General features: G+C 41.0%; 1 protein-coding gene across 5 annotated transcripts in view; it reads right to left on the bottom strand.

The window, feature by feature from the left end:
• mrtfab (myocardin related transcription factor Ab) overlaps positions 1–16,286 on the bottom strand; it is a 40,016-nt gene extending 23,730 nt beyond the window's left edge. For 2 of the 5 annotated variants that reach the window (XM_085283886.1, XM_085283890.1), the window contains exons 1-3: positions 16,020–16,286; positions 15,326–15,387; positions 11,581–11,766 (exon numbers count right to left, since the gene is read on the bottom strand). In XM_085283886.1, coding sequence (XP_085140012.1) covers positions 11,581–11,743 — 163 coding nt within the window. In that variant the 5' untranslated portion in view covers positions 11,744–11,766; positions 15,326–15,387; positions 16,020–16,286. Of the gene's footprint in view, positions 1–7,652; positions 7,928–11,580; positions 11,767–15,325; positions 15,388–15,470; positions 15,977–16,019 lie in introns of those variants that run through there. The other 3 variants (XM_085283887.1, XM_085283893.1, XM_085283891.1) reach the window with 3 other exon arrangements.
• Between the last annotated feature and the right edge of the window lie 3,193 nt (positions 16,287–19,479).

The raw sequence follows: 19,479 nt of genomic DNA, 5'->3' as shown, positions 1-19,479 counted from the left end.
GACTCTATTTTATTGCCATCTTATCACTGCCTTGATGCCTCAAACTCACTTTGAAGACAGTAACTGACTGGGCGATTGCAGATCTGGTCCGCATCTTCAAAGCAATCATTTTAGGCAACGAGATTCCAAGTATGTTAATTATCGAATAAGAGTTAATGAATTCTGACTGAATAAATACATCCTTGGGAACTAGCGCCTCTTCCACAAAGTGGCAAAGACCTCACCTTACAAATTTGCCGTCAACTGGATTAACTAGAATGTTTTGGCATGTTTATTCACTACCTGACCACCACTGTTTAAGCTCGCTTTTAACTTCAGAGTGTTTTATTTAGGCAACATTTTACACCAAACACACATCAAATAGTTTGGGATTATTTGTCCAGTGCAAAAGGATTTACAACGTTATATAAAAACTAGACGCACCACAAGTAAATTTAAACTTGCGTAACATTATCAGCACTGAGCCAGACAAAACTCCTCACTTGTATCTTTTCACGATGTCCGAATGTTTGAATTGATGCCTTTCTAGTCAAAGGCGAGTTTACAGATGGACAAAGAATGCACTAAACAGATGAACTCAACAAAACCCGAGCTGCCAAGAAACTAACCAGGCCAAGTGACAGGCCACCGTAGGTCAGACCAGCCATTAACATTCCAGCAAGGAAAACAGGCAATTTTTTTCCCTTTTTACTTCCTGGTCTCCCCCCACCCACTCGCTCTTCTGTGGAATTTACCAGCACTGTTTCCTGGGACACACTGACATCAGGCAGGGGATTACTCAGCGTCATCCTGAACCGAGGAGACTTTTAGCCATTGTAGCCATGTGCGTAATCGTTAGGAAAAGACGTGGAATTTTTAACAAACCCCAAAATGCACCAACAAGGCTGAACTTAATCATTTACTTTACTTTATAGTTGTAATTAAAGTAGCAAACTCACAGGAAAAGGCAGCTCTTTACATGTTTGGGGATGAGGGAACAGTACAAGTCCCGGGTTTATCAGATGCATAATCCCTGACTGACCTACTGCTGAGCTTCAGCTTCACTCCAAAGAGGAATCAAGTTTTGTGCTTTTGTCAGCTGTCAGAGGTAACAAAACTTCAAAGACAGGTTATACTTTGCAACGTACTTATTTGGCTATTTCTACTGCAAAGTGCTACAGTCAGATATCCAAATGCACAGAATACTAATTGGTTCAATTAGCACAAGTTCAAATAGAATAATAAAAAATAAGCACAAACCTTTCCCTGATCCTAATCAGATATAACCCCAATATGATCTACCTGAAATACCACCGATAATCCTTAAATGTCACAGCTGGAGCAAGTCATAACTAGTCTGTACTACTGAGCTGCATCTTTACAGGCTGGTTTGGTTTGTAGCTTTGACTTTTCACATATACTTAAGGAGCTCAGAGGTTTGAAGTCCTGCCTATTTTAAATACTACTACTTTATTTGATTTGATTTCCCCACATGATTATTCATCAGAAGGCTGAAAGAGAAAATAAATTCTGCTTTTAAAAGCAGTGGAACTAATTAAGCCCACTCCTTTTAAACACAGTCAAAGGTTCTTTTGTTGACCAGCTTGCAGCAGCACCCCTCACTCTGTCACATCATGTCAATGAAAAGTAGTCTAAACGAGCTCTAATTGTATACTGTTGAAGGAAACAGAAGCATCTATAAGTGCGCGAGCACCGAAAGACCCACAAGCCAGCTGGCAGCTGTTAGCATCTGGTTCTGTGAACCTTTATTGTAAAACAGAAACGACTGGGTAAGGAGGAGAACGGGGGGTGGGGGTTCAGGTCGCGTTCAGCAAAATGAGACTTTCAGAGAAACAGAGGGAAAAACAGAGCGCAAGAGCAGCAGAAAGGGTGCTCCCAGTGCTGGGATGACAGCTTCGTAACACTGTTACATAACTCCAACATCTGAAAATAATTTTTATTGTAACAAACCCCCTAACCTCCTGCCCTAGTTGCAGAGGAAACAACTTTTTTTCTTCCTTCAGATGTACAACAACAAACTCCTGGGCAGGCTGTCAGCAAACAAAGACAGAGTGGACACAAATTTAAAAAACTGTTGGACTGGGTGCACATTACAGCTCATAAGCATCTGATAGAGAATTTTTTTCTGGCTTTAGAAAGTCTTTTTAATACTTACGGATTGTATTCTTACAAGTCTCTTTCCTTCAGGTGCTCTTTAGAGTTTTATGGGGCTCTTTCTGCTTCATCCTCTCCTCTCCTTTTTCTGTTACTGTATATAACATCTAATAAAAGCCTGGCTCTTAATTTGCTTCAGCAGAGTTTTTATTAGACACAGACCTTTGGGGACACAGGTTTCTATTTATTACAAGAGTTTAAGTGACATGCAGGTGCAGATCCAAGCGTACGAAACGACAGAGCTTCATAGACAGCTAACTGCTAGTGCTACACATTCTTCTACCTTTGTTTTCAAGGAAACTTATCATTAGTCACATGACATATTTGCAGATGTGTCGCAATGCTGATTAAAAAGATCTATCATGTTCTATTACAAGGCAGATTTTTTACACAGTGACTAAACAGACACACAAAACTTTAAATGTGGTTTGCGTTCGTTGCAAAAGCAAAAGACATAACACAAAACCATATAAACCTGCAAGAGAGAAATGTGTCAAAATGCAGAATCCTCAAATGACTTTGTAAAGTCTAGAACAAACTCAAGAAATTCAATCCAGCCACACACAGCTTTGTTTTTAGTCGAGTGTAGGAATGCTTGAGATGTGACATAACCTCTACGAGAGTTTCCCAATCTCTGCAGATTGGTGAAAGGTTTGATGTTATCGAGCGTTGCCAACAGATATTCTTGTTTGTGCAGAAAGACAACTCTGTTCTCACACTTACTGGAACTTAAAACAATTTTACAGTTTATTTAGCCAAAGAGGTGACATGTCAGGGAGAAAATACTTAAGATTTGTCATTTGTTATGACAAACGTTGGTGGTTCTTCTTTTTGTGTTTCACATATAGCTTTAATAATGTATGCTAGGCACATCCTAGCCTACAGCCCTGATTTTTGATTCTTGTGACTCGTGTCTGAGTCATCCTGATGAAACAGGAGTCCTGCCAGTTCACGGTGACCTCTGTTACATTCATCAGCGAACACTAAGTGCGCCACATTTGGTGTTGGCAGGTGAGTCACAGGCTAATAGGTCTTCTATTATTCAGAAACACCAGAGCACACCGGGTTGGTGATGATCATAGAGCACATGCCTTCTGTTTGTGGGCCTACTTGTTCCCACAGCTTGCACCTGTGACAGCAGGAGCTTAAACCTTCAGTTAGCTGCAGGAGTTTTTGAAACATGACACAGTTTTTGTCTTATACCTCTGTACACCACTACAGTGAATTTTAAATCAAGCAAGGCATGATTGAAGCGCAGACTTTCAGAGGCTCAAAAAGGACAATTGATAAAAGATGTTGAGTGGATTGCTATCATTACAACTCTAGATATAAGGTAGGTCTAAGGAGTTGTGGATGCAAATGAAGGTGACCATAAAAAGGCTGAAAAACACAATGCAACTGTTCAGATATTTATCTGTACATGTGCAATTCCATCCAAGTGTAGCAAGTAGGACAGAAATTATTGTTTAAAAATCATAATTATTTCTCCTGCTTGCAGCTGGTTAACAGACTGTCTTTGTTCAGGAAGTACTAGATGTAATAGATTAGAGGAAAATGTGACCTAAGCTACGTGCTCGCCTCGTCTTCTTCGTTTGTTTTCACTCTCACAGTTTCTTTTTTTTGTTTTGCACTTGCCTGGAACTCTAAGTGAGGGACTACACAACCTTAGCATAATTTTAGAGATTCCCTGATCAATTGGTTGATGAACAGAATCTGCCAATTTTCAGCTGACTGGCCATGATCGGTGTCGGGCCAGTCAGCCTCAAATCTATGCAATTCTGTGCCAATTCCACTCCAACTTGACTTTTGCCTTCCCCAAAAAAAAAAAAAAAAAACCCAAAAAACCCAACACATTCTGTTTGGTAATAATACACTTTTTCACATTGGTTTGGCTATAATTCTGCCAGACTGCCTTATAATGCTGATGCTAGCACAACAGGCAATAATTTAACAGTGTAGCATGAGCAGTTTTCTCAGTCTGTCGTGAGTAAACTCAAATTGTTCAAAAATCTTGTCTCTTCTTTGCATTGCAGTCATTTTAGCAAAGATATAATGTATTACTCCTAATTCTGCATGAACTGCTGGGTTCATTCAACTCTGTTTGCATACAAGAAGAACCAAAACACAGCACAGTAACCACATTGCCATCTAGCATATTAGGAGATGTAATTACAGAGACAAAGACATGTAAAACATGTTAAAGTGTGACGCATGCAATTCTTTTCAGATTTTAAATTAAAATAAATTTGCAGAAAAATAACCTTTTTCTTTTATTAAAACTCCTAGAAAGAAAATTTGAACAGGCCAAGAACTGAACTGTCAGGCCAGATTTTTCTTATAAAAATTGAAATCAGTAGTTTTCCATTGTTATTTTCTAATTAATTCACATCCAGTTTACTGAATGTATTCAATACCTTTTTTTTAAAAAAAAAAAAGAAAAAAAAAAAGGCCATTTTGTGGTAGTTCGTAAAGAAAAGAAAAGATGTAAAGATAAAATAAATTAGGAATTTGTTGCTGCGTTGAAAAACAGCAAGATTGACTGTCACGGTCCATCCACTCATTCATCGTCTTAAACCGCTTACCCAGTATACGATGACAGGCTGGAGCCTGTTCCACCTGCCACAGGGCAAGAGGCGAGGTACAGCCTGGCCAGGTTGCCAGTCTATGGCAGAGTTATTATTGCATAAATAAGATAGCCAGTCAGTTTATTTCCCATTGCACTGGGATTACCTTGTTTCCATATTTTACACTTCCAGTTTTAAGTGGATAACATTGGGTTTAGTATGTTTGGTACCATGTTAGTAATATAGTATTATTCCAATACTATTATTCCCATACATGATTACAATTACCCCTGCCATACAATGCACAACTACTGCAGTAATGTGAAGGCAGCACACATTCTCATTAATAAAGCACTCTATTGCCTTCATTTTCTGTCTTGCTACTCACAGCACCAATTATAAATGTGCAAATGTGTGCTGTAGCTGTGCTCAAAATACACACCGCAGCATAACCGTGTTTGTGAAGCAGAATATCAAAAGGTTTCATGTTGTACACAGCATGTTGCATTCAAGTGATAAAAAACTGATATTAGCTGGGGTAAATGTGTGTCCATCTGTCAGCTTTGAAACTGAATTGCACGTTGTAAGATGTGTGCTTGTGTGTCTTTAAAGATCACTGAGCTACATGAGTGGGCTTGTACCTGTGGGTGTGCAGGCATTGTGTTCTTGTTGCTACGAGCAGACCTGCGAAGTGCTTTTATTTAGCTTTAGGCAACAGATCTGAGTGAGGTTTTTTTGGATATGCTCTCACACTTCTCATTATCTAACAGGAATTTGCAGGATTGTAAATCAAAGATGTATGTGTGTGTCTGTGCTTGTTCAAATACCATGCTCTCAGGACACACAGTCAAAAAACATTTTTTTAATGAAAAAATGGAAGCCTACCAATTCCCAGAAGAGCATGTCCAGATTCTGACAGTGACACCAGTTGTGAAAAGTGTGTGTGTGTGTGTGTGTGTGTGTGTGTGTGTGTGTGTGTGTGTGGGTGAGTCACAGGTAGCCTGTGGGTGTGTGCGTGGTGTGCTGGACACACTTAAGATCTAAGCTTCTTGCAGGACTTGCCTGTGTTGCATAAATATTCTCCTGCCTGTGTGTTTATTAGACTGGATGCTGTTTACATTCACCAAAAGCTACGACATTTGGTGTCCCGTTGTTTGGACTCAATCTGTTTTGCCGTGTTGCTAGGAAGCACAGATTTGTGCTGCAGTTTCATAAACTCCAATGTGCATAGAGCTATCTATCACCACATGCATAAAGATAAGAAGCATGTCCAGGGAAAATATGACCAAAAGCGTGTTGTTGCAATTATGTTGTATAATTTCATGTGTGTTAATGATTTTTTGGGAATTACGGAGAATACCTAAAGCCATGAAAGAATTACTGTTATAAAAGAAAGAAGACATGCAGCTGGATTGTGTCGGTTGCAGCTGTTTGCAGGGATAAGAGTAAAACAACTTTTCCTTCCGTCCCTCCTCTCTTTAATTTTTATATTTTTTCTACCTTTTGGAATATTCAGTTCTTTCTGCATTTCTTCTTCTTTCTTTCCACGTTTATTCCTTCGCTTTCTCGCCATCTATCAGTCCCTCCATCCTATTCTTCCCTCTCCTTTTCACTCCTCCTCTCAGCTTGACAGAATGATCTGGGGTCTCTGCTGCTGGCAGCATCCCAGTAGGTTACATAACAGTACCAGCAGCCTCCCCTGAATCACTGCTGGGCTAGGCTAGCCTCAGCAATGATAAATATCCTAACTACTACCCAAAAGCATGAGTGTCTGGGATCACATTATATTCACATTTTTAATTTTTCACACTGATCATTTCAGCCTCATGCAAATAAGACCCTACATCCCAATGTAATCTATAGCTTGTCATGTGTCGAAGATGAAGAAGCATGTGATATTTATCTGTCTTTGTTTACAAGTCTGAATGACACGGGGATGCAAATCCAAAATCTCACTTCAAGGAATTTCAGCAGGAGGCTATCAGCTCCACTCTTACATTTCACCCTTTTCGTGACCATGTTTTAGCAGACAACCTCTCTTAGTCTGCAACTACCTCTAGTTTGTAAAGGGGTCATTTGCAGTCAAGTCCTGAAGGTCAAAATGGTTTAAGTGACCAGAAAGTACAAGAGGTTATTTAAAAACATGGAGGCTTTTTCTGGATCAGACAGTTTGAACTCGCCTCTGTGCCTGTAACAGAAAATTCTGCAGGTTTTAAATTCATAGCAAACATTGCAGCATCTAGTAGTTGCAGGTATATTGCTTCTTCAATCAGCTGTCAGCTGCAGACAGCGCTGACACTGTCTCATTCCATTTATCATTTAAAAACCTCTTTCTACTCTGAGTGGCAGTAGACGTAGTTTACATTGTGATCTGGAACAATCTGTTCTGACTGAGCAGGTCATTTCTGCTTAAATCCAGAGCAAAATCAGTGACGCCTCTAACCTAATTTCCCCCCAGCCTCAGTCTCCATTAGTGAGCCCGGCATATGCCTCTATCCCTCCTCTCTCAGCTAACCTCTGACTCTCCAAGTTCGCCCGGATCCTGGCCCACTGCCTGCAGTCACTCCTCGGGCAGAACTGCTGCCCTGGCTGGACAGTTCACAGCTGCTGAGCCTTCCTCTTCCCTCTTCCAACCTGCACAGCTCCCTCACCCCCTAACTTCCACTTAGGGCACACTCTACAAACCTGGACTCACAGCCCCGCCTAGCTTCTGTGCCCTGCGGATCTAATTTACACACATGTACTGCATACACATGATTATATATATCCAAAAGGTTGCAGCGTTGCAGCTAAAATCTAAGGTGGCACTTTGCATGATTAAAGATTTCACATGTATTTCACCTTAAGGTCCATCTTAAGGTAGACCAAACTTTCAATTGTTTCCTTAAGTTTAAAACAAAATGCACGAGGACTAGAGACTCAAATGGGCTTTACCTGACTGGATAGTCATATCCCTCTGCACCATGCTGAAGGGAGACTTCACCTTCCTGGCAAGATTATGGATTCATATTCCAAAGACAGCCAGCGTTGTTCATTTGAGAAAACACAGGAGTCTGAGGAGAAGTCCGACAGCAGAAAAGCCACAGTAATGCTGTCACAGGGAGCTGGTACTCCACAGGTACTCCACCTCACAGTCCTTTTCTCTGAACTGTCTTGTCTACAAGTGCATGCACGCCCCAACAGAAAGGGCGTGTGTAGGTCTGTGCGTCTGTGTCTTATTGCTCCCTGGATAAGAACAAGATCCACCCATACACTGTTCCGTGAACGAGTTTTAAGCTCTTCTTAAAAAGAAAAGGGAAACTTTTGGTCACTCCTCTGCACTCTAAAACAAGAATAAAAACAAGCCGATTCCAAACCTCACCTCCTCAAGTCCAAGTGACACACCCCCTCTTCTCTTCCTTTCCACTTTCCTTCACTATCCTTCTGTTCCCTCTCTGGGAAATTATGCAATACAGCCATTTCAGACATGACCTCCCTTCTTCCCCCCGCTCTTTACGACATCCCCATCCTCCTTCTCGTGTTGCTCTCGCAGCCCACACTCAAGCAAGTTTTTCCAGCTCAAAGTTTCAAATGATCTCAATTCCATTATCATAGCATAACCAGGTTTTTTGGCACAGAAAACCTCAGAGACAAGTTTGCAACTGGGAAGGCAGGAAATGTAAAACGCTTTCAAGACTAGTCTTGGTTTATATCAGCCTTCCACCTTAAAAACAGAGCTGGCTCCCTATTCTTCTCTCTTGCATAAGCATTAATGTATACAGACCTGACCATCCTGAAAAACATGCCACCTATCTCTACGCCGTGTTTAACAACAAATGTCCCAGCCTTCATCCAGTACAGTTAGCATACTGTACAACCTGGTATCAGAGATAAAGCTTTGCTAACCTTCCCAATGCAGGTTCTGCGCTTCCACTGCAACACATGTGCGTGTGCAGAAATGTGCATGCAATCACACGCAGTGCTGTAAAGGCATCTAGATAAGCTGCAGGGGTGTCTGCAGCAACATGCTTGCTCCTGGCTACCACACTGAAGTGTAAGGAGAAGGCCAAGAAGAGCAGGGGTTGTTTAAATAAGGGAGTGATGGCCTGAGGCTGTGAGATGGTGAAGTAAACAGGGTGTTGGGACAAGCAGCCACAGAGTCACTCTTAAATACTTCCGTACCGACATAAACATATTTGAAATAATGTTCAAGAAACACGAAGTTTCTTATCTTATTGCTTTCAGTGCACTCTAAAAGTTAGCCGTCTACTGCCTTAACTCTGTTTTCCATTGTACTTTGTAACTCAGATTTTTATTGTATGTGTTATTGTGCATTGTTCTCTCCCACTGTTGATTTATAAATCATTGACTGATCCAACCTTGCCTAACCTTCATCTCCACACAAATCAACACCAAGTCAACTAACTTTCCCTCCAAGTAAATGGGTGACCAACGCCCAGCTGGGAACAATGGCCAATATGGCTGAAAATTCTGATATGGCAAGATGCATGTGTGAGTGTGTTTGACTGACCTTCTAATACATTCTGGAAACAAATGTTGTGGACTGATGAAGCTGAAATAGATTTTTTGTGGGGCTCTATGATCAAAGGTAGGGCTGGGCTATCAGCCGATAGCTTTCGTTTTGTTTTGTATTATAAATTAGATACTTCCTCCTTCCTTTTATAGCCCTGCGCTCACAGCCATCCCTATAAGTTCAACCTTACTCACAGCTTAGTTCAGCTCAAGCCAAGATGACAGAAAATGAGTCTTTGGTCAGCAAAATCTTTCTAAAAGGCATAACAAGGTTTCCATAGATAAACACGCAGAAGGATTATTAGTGTTTGACTACAGCCGCCTTTGCTTCCACAAGATCTCAGATGAGTTGGCTTCAACTCTCCCCATAGCTTCCATTCTGCCCTCCACAAGAGCACAAGCCCACTTTATGGTTAAAAAACACCAGCTAGTCTAGGCGTACTCCCTACCAGATGACCAGCTGCATGTCTTCGCTTACAAAGTAAAATCCACAATGGACTATTTCAAGAGGTGCAAGCTAAAGGTTTTGCCATTTCCCTCATAGTCCACTGAGGACTATGGACATAAATAGCACTGCATGCAAGATGGGTCAAGAGAGAGCAGAAGCCCTTTGCAGAAAGAATGGATGAAAACTAGAAGAAGTCGATGACTCTTAGCTACAAAAATGTTTTAACAAACTTTGACTTTTGCTAAGTATTTTCTGGTTACTTTTGAAACTGTAACAAACGGATACGTTTTTAAAGAAATTCACTAGAAAATGTTACTTATACCTTTTTGGAAACAGCTCAAGTTTTGCTCTCTTAGCTACCAAGCATTTTCTTGACACTATGCCACTAAGCGCTGCTTCACTTGTAATTTAGCATTATGACCTTAAACAAATCAAAGACATTAATCCAGCAAACGTAACCTTTCCACTGTGACTAAAGGAAGATGCTCAAGTAACTCAGAAGAACAAAATACTCCAAGCTCTATCCTAATTCCAGACATAAAAAGGGTCTACAGAGTGTTAACTCCACAGAGCAAACATGCAGCACACTCTAATCTACTGTAGCGGGAGGTCAAAGCTGAGGAGCAAGCCAATTAGGCACAGAAGCTTCTTCACTCCCTTCCTTCTGGAGACTTCAGTGCACACAGTCTTTTACATACACGTAGTACCACGTCAGAACTTAAATCTCGGTCTCTCGCTTGCCTTTAGACGCCCTCGATGGTGAGCTAATCTCTCTACTGACTAATGACCAAGAGGTACAGGCGCATCTGACATTTAACTTCTGCCTCCCAGACAAGTGCTTTCCACACCTTCCACGTGTCCTCAACTTACGTAACATATTCCCCAAGCACACCTTTTCTTTGCTTGGAGGATTTTATGTTCACTTCTATCAGGCATGAGAAGTGTTCGACAAAATCTTAACTTGGGGCAGAAGCAAGAGTGCTGCTGTCAAGCGTTTCCTACACATCATCCTAGAAAAAGGACATTTCTGAAAAGCCAACAGGGATAACTGTAAATACAACACTTATTCATTTTGACATAATAGTAATGTATATAATGGCAAACATCTAATGGCAGAAAAGCCCAAACAAACAGTGTGACGCTACAAGACAACAGAGGGACAAAGTGTTTTTAAAACTGCTTTACAAAAACTCGTGGTGAGAGCCAAGAGTCAGGCAGTAGGGCAGAATACTACTTCATCAAAAATGAGCAGAAAACATGTTGAAAAGCAGCCCTGCACATAAGCGTGAATTTTTACAGAAGGACACAATTACTGAAGCAAACCTGGTGTGACATGCTCAAAGGAAGTGTTTATACCACGTTTTTACGCCAGAAAAGTTGTTAGACGCGGTGGCTGCAATATGACTGGGGGGGTCAGGTGGGTCTGTTCACTAAAATTTAATCTTGCACTCTATCAAAGCAACGCTTCCATCGACTATGTCACTAATTGGCGTTTCAGAAACTGCAGGGCTGTAGCACAGAAAGAGCAGGCAGAGGTAAGTTTATGAAGAGAAACTGACGTGTTTAAACCACAATCTTACAGATCTGAACCGCATTTAACTCTGTTTACATGCAGCTGTGATAAAATACTTAGTGTGTGATTTAATCAAACATCCTGGCACAGTGAATGGTAAAATGGTATCAATTCATAAAAGCTGGATTTTAGAACCTTTTTAACTTCTTTATCGTTTTGGAGAGCAAGCTCTTATGTGTAAAAACGTCTAATTAAAATAACAGTCGTAGCTTTGGATGTATTTGTGCCACGTGAAAGATGTCTGCTGTGGTTTCTTTATCCAAAACCTAGCGTCAAACTGAAGCGGTGGTGGCTGAAAAACACAAAGGTCATGCGCGTCACTGTCTCACCATTCTTGCGCTCCTGTATAGGCAGCAGATTGGGAGCAGGCTGAAGGGAGAGCTCCTGAAGCTCGCTGGTCACGGCGTCGCTCTGGGGGCTCGAGGCCGAGCCTGGCACACTGGCAACTTCCATACTGCCAGGATTTGGCTCCTCCCCTTTCTGTGAGTCCATCGATGCCAAGGTGACAGAAAGACCTGGAATCGTTTTTTCAAAAGGGAAAGAGAAAGTGTAATGTCTCGTGAAATAATCAGAGGACACAGAGTAGAAAGCTCCATATAAAGGGACAGTGATTACTGCAACTAGTGCATATGTATGCAGTTTTTATTTAGGAATTGACCAAACAGGATTATATATACACACATATATATATATTTTTTCCATTTTTTTGTAGCATGTAGCTCTACACAGGAAATGAATAAACAAATTAAAGTGTGGCTCATAACTGAGTCAGTTTGTACTTTTCTGAGCTATACTGACTATGAAGCGCTGTTGCAACATGAATAATATTCCCTTGGTCTAATTGCTGAAGCCGCAGTGACCTCCATTCTTCCAATTGCAATTCATTTCCCCATTAAAAACAAATCTATTAATGAATTACTAAGAATTGGATTTAAGAAATTCCAGTGTTCAGCTTGTCCTTTATGTAGTTAGAGGAACCCTCAACTATGCCACGCTATAAAAACAAAACAATACTCCAGACATGTTCACAGGCTTTGACAAGTCTGGAAAACATAGTTCCAGGAACCTGAGTCCTAGTCCCAGAAACCGTTCAGTCTGACTGCCTGTCTCTTTCATACACAAATAACTTGGGAAAGAGAAAGAATGCTGGACTGTAGACCAGGGATTAAATCAGCCATCACGGAAGAATTTGCATGTTTCAGCTTTTACAACTGTTGCTGTGGCCGCTGTTCTAAAAAGGCAGCTTATGTTTTGTTTTGTTTTTTACTTCTTAACAACCTCAGCACGATTTCCATACATTTAGCCTGGGTAACGAGTCGCCATCAGAGCTCGAGGTATCTCATAAAGGAAGCTATTAAAGAAAAAAAAGTGCCTGTCTAGCTGTGTGTTGCCTTGCACTTGCAGAGAGGCAAAGTCCCTCCTTGGGAAGAGTTAAAGTAACGTTGAACGTTGAGTTGAGGAAGTGTATAAAAAACTTAAATGCTTCCATATAGTCAATTTGGACTAAATGGAGCCTCGAGACGAAGAGTTCAGAAGACACTTCCCTATCTGAGGCTGCCCACTCCTTGTAAACCTGTAATGAGCGATGGGAATAATGCTAATGTAACCTAAACTAATGTGCGGGTTTAAACAAGCTAAACCTGTTTTTAGCAACATAAGCGTTCAGTTTAGCTCAGGCTACTTGGCTTTAGTGACAAGTGTCACTATATAAATGCAATTCATTATCATATTATTAGCATGGATATCTTCTAATGTTTCCATGGAAATTTTATGCAAAGCACAAACACACAGAGCATTAAACTGCTCGGTAATGAGCCAAAAGTCGTACATGTCACTGACTTTTGAATAACTTTACTCCATTTCTGGTTCTCCATCAAGCTTAGGTGACTATTGCTGTGTTTACAGTGTGAAAGTGATGCAACAGGTGCAATTGTGTAAAATGTGCTCTTGATGCGATTAACACTTCATTGGCTGGGGGCAAAAAAAATTCTTAAAATCGCTGTTGCTTTCTGACTGGCAGGTACATTTATAACAAACTGGTTAAGCGTGTGAAGAAGCGAAGCCTGAAGGCTAACCTTCCTGTGAATAGTCAAACCATTCAAACCCATGTAATGGAAGAGATTTTCCTGATTTGCTGGCACAAGCCTGGTGTAACTGGTTCCTTTCTCAAGCACTCCTCTGGACTGAGCAGGCCCGGTAACTTTTGACAGCTACTCGCTAATGGTTGTTTACAAAGGCAGGACCTGCTGCTGTGCTGTGTGCTGATTTCCCTCTTGCTCTCTGCAAATATGTGTTTTCTAGCTGTGGGGTTCGGATGGGGATTCTGTCATTACTGCACAGCGGGGCTGCAAACAATGAGGCAGTGTTGTCTGAGATGCTGCTCCTCTCGTTCTCTCACAATCAAACACAAGCTCACACGTCTGAATAGCGACACACTAACCGCACGACACTAAAGTTTCTCTTGATCTCACTGGATCACTGCACGTTTGATCGCGACAGACATAAAACATTTAGATAACATTTGTGTTCTATCAAATGCTATTTTTAAGTCAATTAAAACAGAGAGATAAAAAAAATATGTGAACCTATCAGAATGTATGTGAATAGTGTTACTTTTTATGGAAAATACTAATAATTTTGAGTTGTTAAAACTGGATTGAAAATCTGTCTTCTCTCATCTGTGGGGCTGAGTTTCCTCACAAACTGATTTTAATAAAATTTTTATCCATCTGAGAATACGAGCGGGTTCACATTGGCAGCTACTGTCCAAGATGGTAGAGTTGGGGGTTCAACAAATGGACAAGAGATCCTCTAAAGAAACAACTAAACATATTGTTCAGTCATTTATCTGGCACAAGGCTTTTACTCAGTAAGTATCTGCACCTTATGCAGAGCATCCATCCATCCAATTTTAGGGTCTAACCCAGCTGTGAAAGGGTGAGAAACAGGTCGCCAGTCTATCACGAGGCTAACACAACCCGCTTTTACAAATTATAAACCAGATTCTCTCATTACTAGTCAATGATGGACCTAATAAAATACAGCTAAAAATTAGCAAAATATTATAATTTAATATGATTTAATAAAATGACAATTATTTAAACAAATTATATAGCTGGTCCAAATAACCCTGTATCAGTGCGTATACATGTTACAGACAGAAATCAAACTGCATAAGCATTTTTTCACCATTCTGTCCAGCTGTCAAAATCACCTGATATTTAACAATGATTTTTTGACCTGATCACGCAAGAGATTTGTAATCATTTTACAGATGACAACAGCCAAAACTAGTCTATCTAGACAGCCTGACTGCTCACCCAGAGAAAACAAATCCAAAAACTGGTTTAGAAAGACTCAGAAAACCTTGACAATGTTGCTAAAATAACATTAACTCAATAATTGAGACTAAATCTTGTATTGTAATTGTATAAAGAAATTATTTAGTGCTGTATCTACATGAGCTCAATAACAGCGTAAGCCAACATGATGAGACAAGCAAGATAATGCATGCACTTGCTTCTTCAATCTGATGTGTGACCTTTGTCTCAGTACACCACTCTGAGATGCCTATCTCCTCGACAACAGGTGAGAAAAACTGCGAGGTGTTATGTCTGCAGCTTTTGTCGATGCCTCACACAAAAGCTAGCTTAATACAATAACAGCCAGTGACCTAAATATCAAGTGTCACACATTAAATTAACCTCCAAATCACAAATGAATACGACAGATCTTCACAGTTGCCTCATCCCTACTTTCCCCAACAAACAGCTGCTGTTCAAACATGCATAATGTGCTATTCTGCTGAATAGTACATTCAAATGCTGAAACACACTGGAAGCATTCCTCCCTACACGCCCACACTAGCCTTTCAGATATGCATCATCATTACACTGGTACACACTGCGAGGCACACACGTCCTGACAGCCAAGGCTGTTTCACCATCAGTCACAGGAAACCAGCTACCAAGAATTACAAGAGCTTTTCAGTTCCCCAGCAAACAGGTAAAAGGATGTGGTTGCAACCTGGCTTATCATAAACTAGGCCAGATGTGAACAAGGCTTGTTGCTTACCTGTGTTACAAAATCTGGAAGGGGGGTTTTCCCATTTCAGGAGGACAGAGCTTTGAACGGTCCTGTAAAGCAAAATAAGAACAAAGCTTCAGTACAAATAGTCTGTTATACCCCTTTGCTCTTCTGATCCACTACTTGTACGTACTATGATGCTGAGCAGCTGTATCACAGTAACCAGGGCATGTGCAGGGAAAAAAGAAAAGAAAAAAGATCTACAATAGTACAAGACTCATGACAACTGATAAGATGGGCTAAAGAAATCCACGTTTCAGGAGGCCTTTCCACAGATGTCATGGGGCCGCAGCCTGCAGCTGTCACTGTCCAAAACACACAGGCATGCTAAGCTATTGTTAGCCTGTCTGGGTGGGAGTGAACCTAAACATTCAATACGCGAGCCAAAGTCGGGCTGCTATAGAAAAGCGGACACACGCGACATACTGGACGTGAAACGCTATCAACTACAACAATAAAGTATTTAACGCTGACACCGGCTTTAGCTGAAAACTCTTCGACTCCCCTGCTGACTGCAGACACAGACACCCCAAGTTAGCTAGCAACCGTTAGCATGCCATTACAACATCACCCCTAAGTGCCAACGCCTACGATCAGTTATCTGCCAGGCTGTTACTCTCGCTGAATAGAAATTAAGCTGCTGCTCTAAGTCCAAACCATGAATTCGTATTTTTATGCTTACTCATAATGTTCGCCATTTGTGTGTTGTGTCTGTGAGGATAAACGCCTTTGGCATCACAGCGCCACCCCCGAATCACAAAGGAAACTTTAACCGGAAAACCCTCCTCTGCGTGGGACGCAGAGACCCACTTCCTTCGCTACGCCGTTCCCACGGGCTCAGCCCGCTTCGGTAACAGGAGAAATAAGAGCGGAGCTTTGCCCGCATATCCCTTTAAAAAAATGCCTTCGCCACAAAAATAGGTATGCTGTTTAACTTGAAGTGCAGAATGTGTTTGCACTTCTGAGAACTGTTTCTGTCACACATGCGCAGTCTCTGTCTCCCTCTAGTGTTCAACTGCGTGTACTTCAGGACACACGGAGCTACAGGTATTATATAGGTATTATTAGGTATGTCTCCAAAATAAAGAAGCGCGTTTTTCTATGTGATTTTCACTTCGGTCTGATGTTTGCAATACTACAGTCTTTTTTCTTTGTAATATAATTAATCCAATAAAGTATGTTTTATGTGATTTTTAATAAAGAAAGCCAAACTGACATGCTAATTCTTAGTTTGAAAGACAAACAGATGCATTTAGGTAAAAGTAAATAAAAAAAGTATTTATGGATGTGTGTAATGTAGTTATTGATTCAGATTATTTGGATTTATATTTGTAGAGTATTCAGTGTTTTATTTTATGGTAAAGATTGTTCTGCAAACCAAATAAAAAATAATAGGTCAATTTTTATATATAAAAATTGACCTATTATTTTTTATTTGTGCACAGAAAATCCAGGGCTATGTATACATAGCCCCGGATTTTCTGTTTGGTGCACTTAGATTTCTAAGTCTGGATTTCTATCTAGCTTTCCTTTAAACTTTATACTTATTAGCCCTCGGATTGCCATTGTAATTCAAATAATGGCTGAGAAATCAAAGGAACCATAAATGATTTTATGCACCATTCACAGTTTTACTGTAATCACCACATGTACTTAAACAAAGACAAGCACATGCTGCTGGCAGGATCAGTCAGGTTGTTCTTTAGGTACCCACCCGGCCAGGAGACACCCTTCAGCCAGGGGCCCCAGATGGATTTTAAGTTCTTCCACTTTACCTTCAGTGTGTATTGACATTCAGAGGTTCATAGGTAATTGGACGACAATTACTTCAGTTTCATGGAAAGGTGAGGACTGTTCTGTTATTTCATGACAAATGAAGCAGACATAATATATGAAGTTGATTCAGAGACTTGAGTTTATATTTTATAGGTTTTCACTGTATAAGGCTCCCTTCATTCCTGCAATGTGAGGCTACTAGAACTGGAGCCCCCTACTACAACAAAAACAACGTTACCCAAAATCCTCTGGGCCTCCTTACATAATCAACATCTCACCAGCTCCCTTTTTAAGGAGAACATAAAATATTTGACTTTGGATTTGGTTACTGTTGAACAGATTCTTAACTTGAACGCTGCTTTGTTCTTTTGTTTCTTTTGAAGATAACAAACTTTTTAGCCCAACAGCCCAACAACAGCCCAAGTTTCATCATAATGCAGTAGCTTTCCCACTGAGTTCTATCTTTCAAACTAAGGATAAACTCTTGTTTGCGCAGTTGTCTACAAGTTCAGTCCAGTCCTGTGGTTTCAAAACTGCTCTGCCTGACTTGGTTATGACTGTGGGGCTATTTGGAAAAGTTCCAGGTGTTGGTTTTTGTAGGGAAGGAACTAGAGTGCAGTTCAACCACGCCTGTTCCCACGTGGGGGGATAACTGAACTCCTGTGCACAGTGATGCCTGTTGAAGAATCTCTGATGTGAATTCATTCTCTCTTTGTCCTTTACAGTGACCGCTGCGCTGTCGGGAAGCACTGCTGGGTCAGCACAGTGGAACCAAGCTGGCACCAAATCAAACGTTGAGCTGGGCTAAAACACATTTGTAAGTGGGACGACAAGATATGCAGAAGTACTGATCTGGTCTTTTTGAACAGCCTGTTTAGCCTCCCCGTTGGTTTGTGGGTACTGTGCACTGCTGATCACATGTTTGAAACTGTATGTATCAGCAAAGTTTGGCATATCATCCACTGAGAACTGTGGGCCATTGCCAGTCCTTAAGATCTCAGGCACCCCGTCACATCCGAACATGGATTTCAGATGGACAGTGATATCAGGAAACTTTATGTGGTGGAGGTTGGCCATTTCAGCATATCATTTCAACAGTCCACTACCTGCAAGTACATTTTCCCTTTGATTGTAAACAGGTCTGCCCTCACCTGGGTCTCTCCAGTAGATTTGTTGGGAGCAATGGCTCATTTTGGCTCACACATGTTCTGCATGCATTTAGCTACCCCTCATGTAGCCTGCTGAGGACACTGTTTCTTAAAGCTGCAGGAATGACCAATTATGCTCTTTTTAACTAGAGGTTATCATGCACAACAAAGGAGGCATCTGCACAGTGCAGCTTTACCAAGCTTTAATGATCTGCTCTCTGGTCATCCATCCTGATACATTTTCATGACTTGGGGCTGTTAGCCACTAGCAACTAGCTGAGCCCGCTAGCCCTGAGCAGGAGAGTGCAGGTTACTGATCACAAATATTGGTTTCTCTCCTTTCTGTAGTGTTAGGTTTGTGAACCCTAGCATGCCCAGTGGTATAAAACCTTGTACAAGTATGGGCATCTTTTCTTTCTAAAGAGCTGGTTTTACATCTGTGAACATCACATTGAATACATGGTCAGGAATGACAGTCATATCAGCACCAGTGTCAATTTTAAATGTGATTGTCCTGTCCTTGGGCTTTAGATTGCAGCATGTTGTTGCTGTCTGTCAATGTGTCGTCCACTTCATCACCTATGCAGTACATGGAAATATTTACCTGGATGTCTTCCAAAATACTTTCTGCCAAATGCTGCCATTCGGCCAAGCAGATAGTGATCCAAAGTATACATATAAAACACAGAAGGGGATTTGTTACAGCAAAGGATGAAGACCGTGAATGTGTTAGTCCAAAAACGTCTGGCAGATAGAAGAACCGCATCTGAATAAAGAAGTGAGAGAAAAGTATAAGGAACTGCAGCAAAAATATGAAGACGGGAACGTACGGTAGAAAGAACGTGAGCATGACAAGAAATAATTGAAAAGGAGAAGGAAAACCTGGAGCAGAAGAATCAAGAGCTGCAGGAATGCTGCTTAAGAAAGAACATCCCAAAAAAAATGCTCCAGGGTTTTCAAAATAATAGCGATAGAACAGATGGAGGTGGAGCACAAGGAGAAGATGCATAGTAATAAAAAGAAAGAATATAAAGAAAAGGAGTTGAAGAAGAAAGAGAAAGATGACAGTTAAGGTTTGTGGAGCTGGATTCACAAGAATAAGAAGTGTTTGGGCAACTGAAGAGCAGAGGAGGCTGTCGCTTACTCTGCCTCCCTCCTTCTCTCGAACATTTCTCAGTCTTTCATTTTTACCTGTGCCTCAGGTTCAAGTTCTTAACC

The sequence above is a fragment of the Mchenga conophoros genome, linkage group LG8, assembly GCF_057382185.1.
Source record: "Mchenga conophoros isolate Kocher_MC1m ecotype Shallow Benthic linkage group LG8, M_conophoros_male_GT1.1, whole genome shotgun sequence".
Classification (NCBI taxonomy): Eukaryota; Metazoa; Chordata; class Actinopteri; order Cichliformes; family Cichlidae; genus Mchenga; species Mchenga conophoros.
This window is presented reverse-complemented; position numbering and strand designations above follow the sequence as displayed.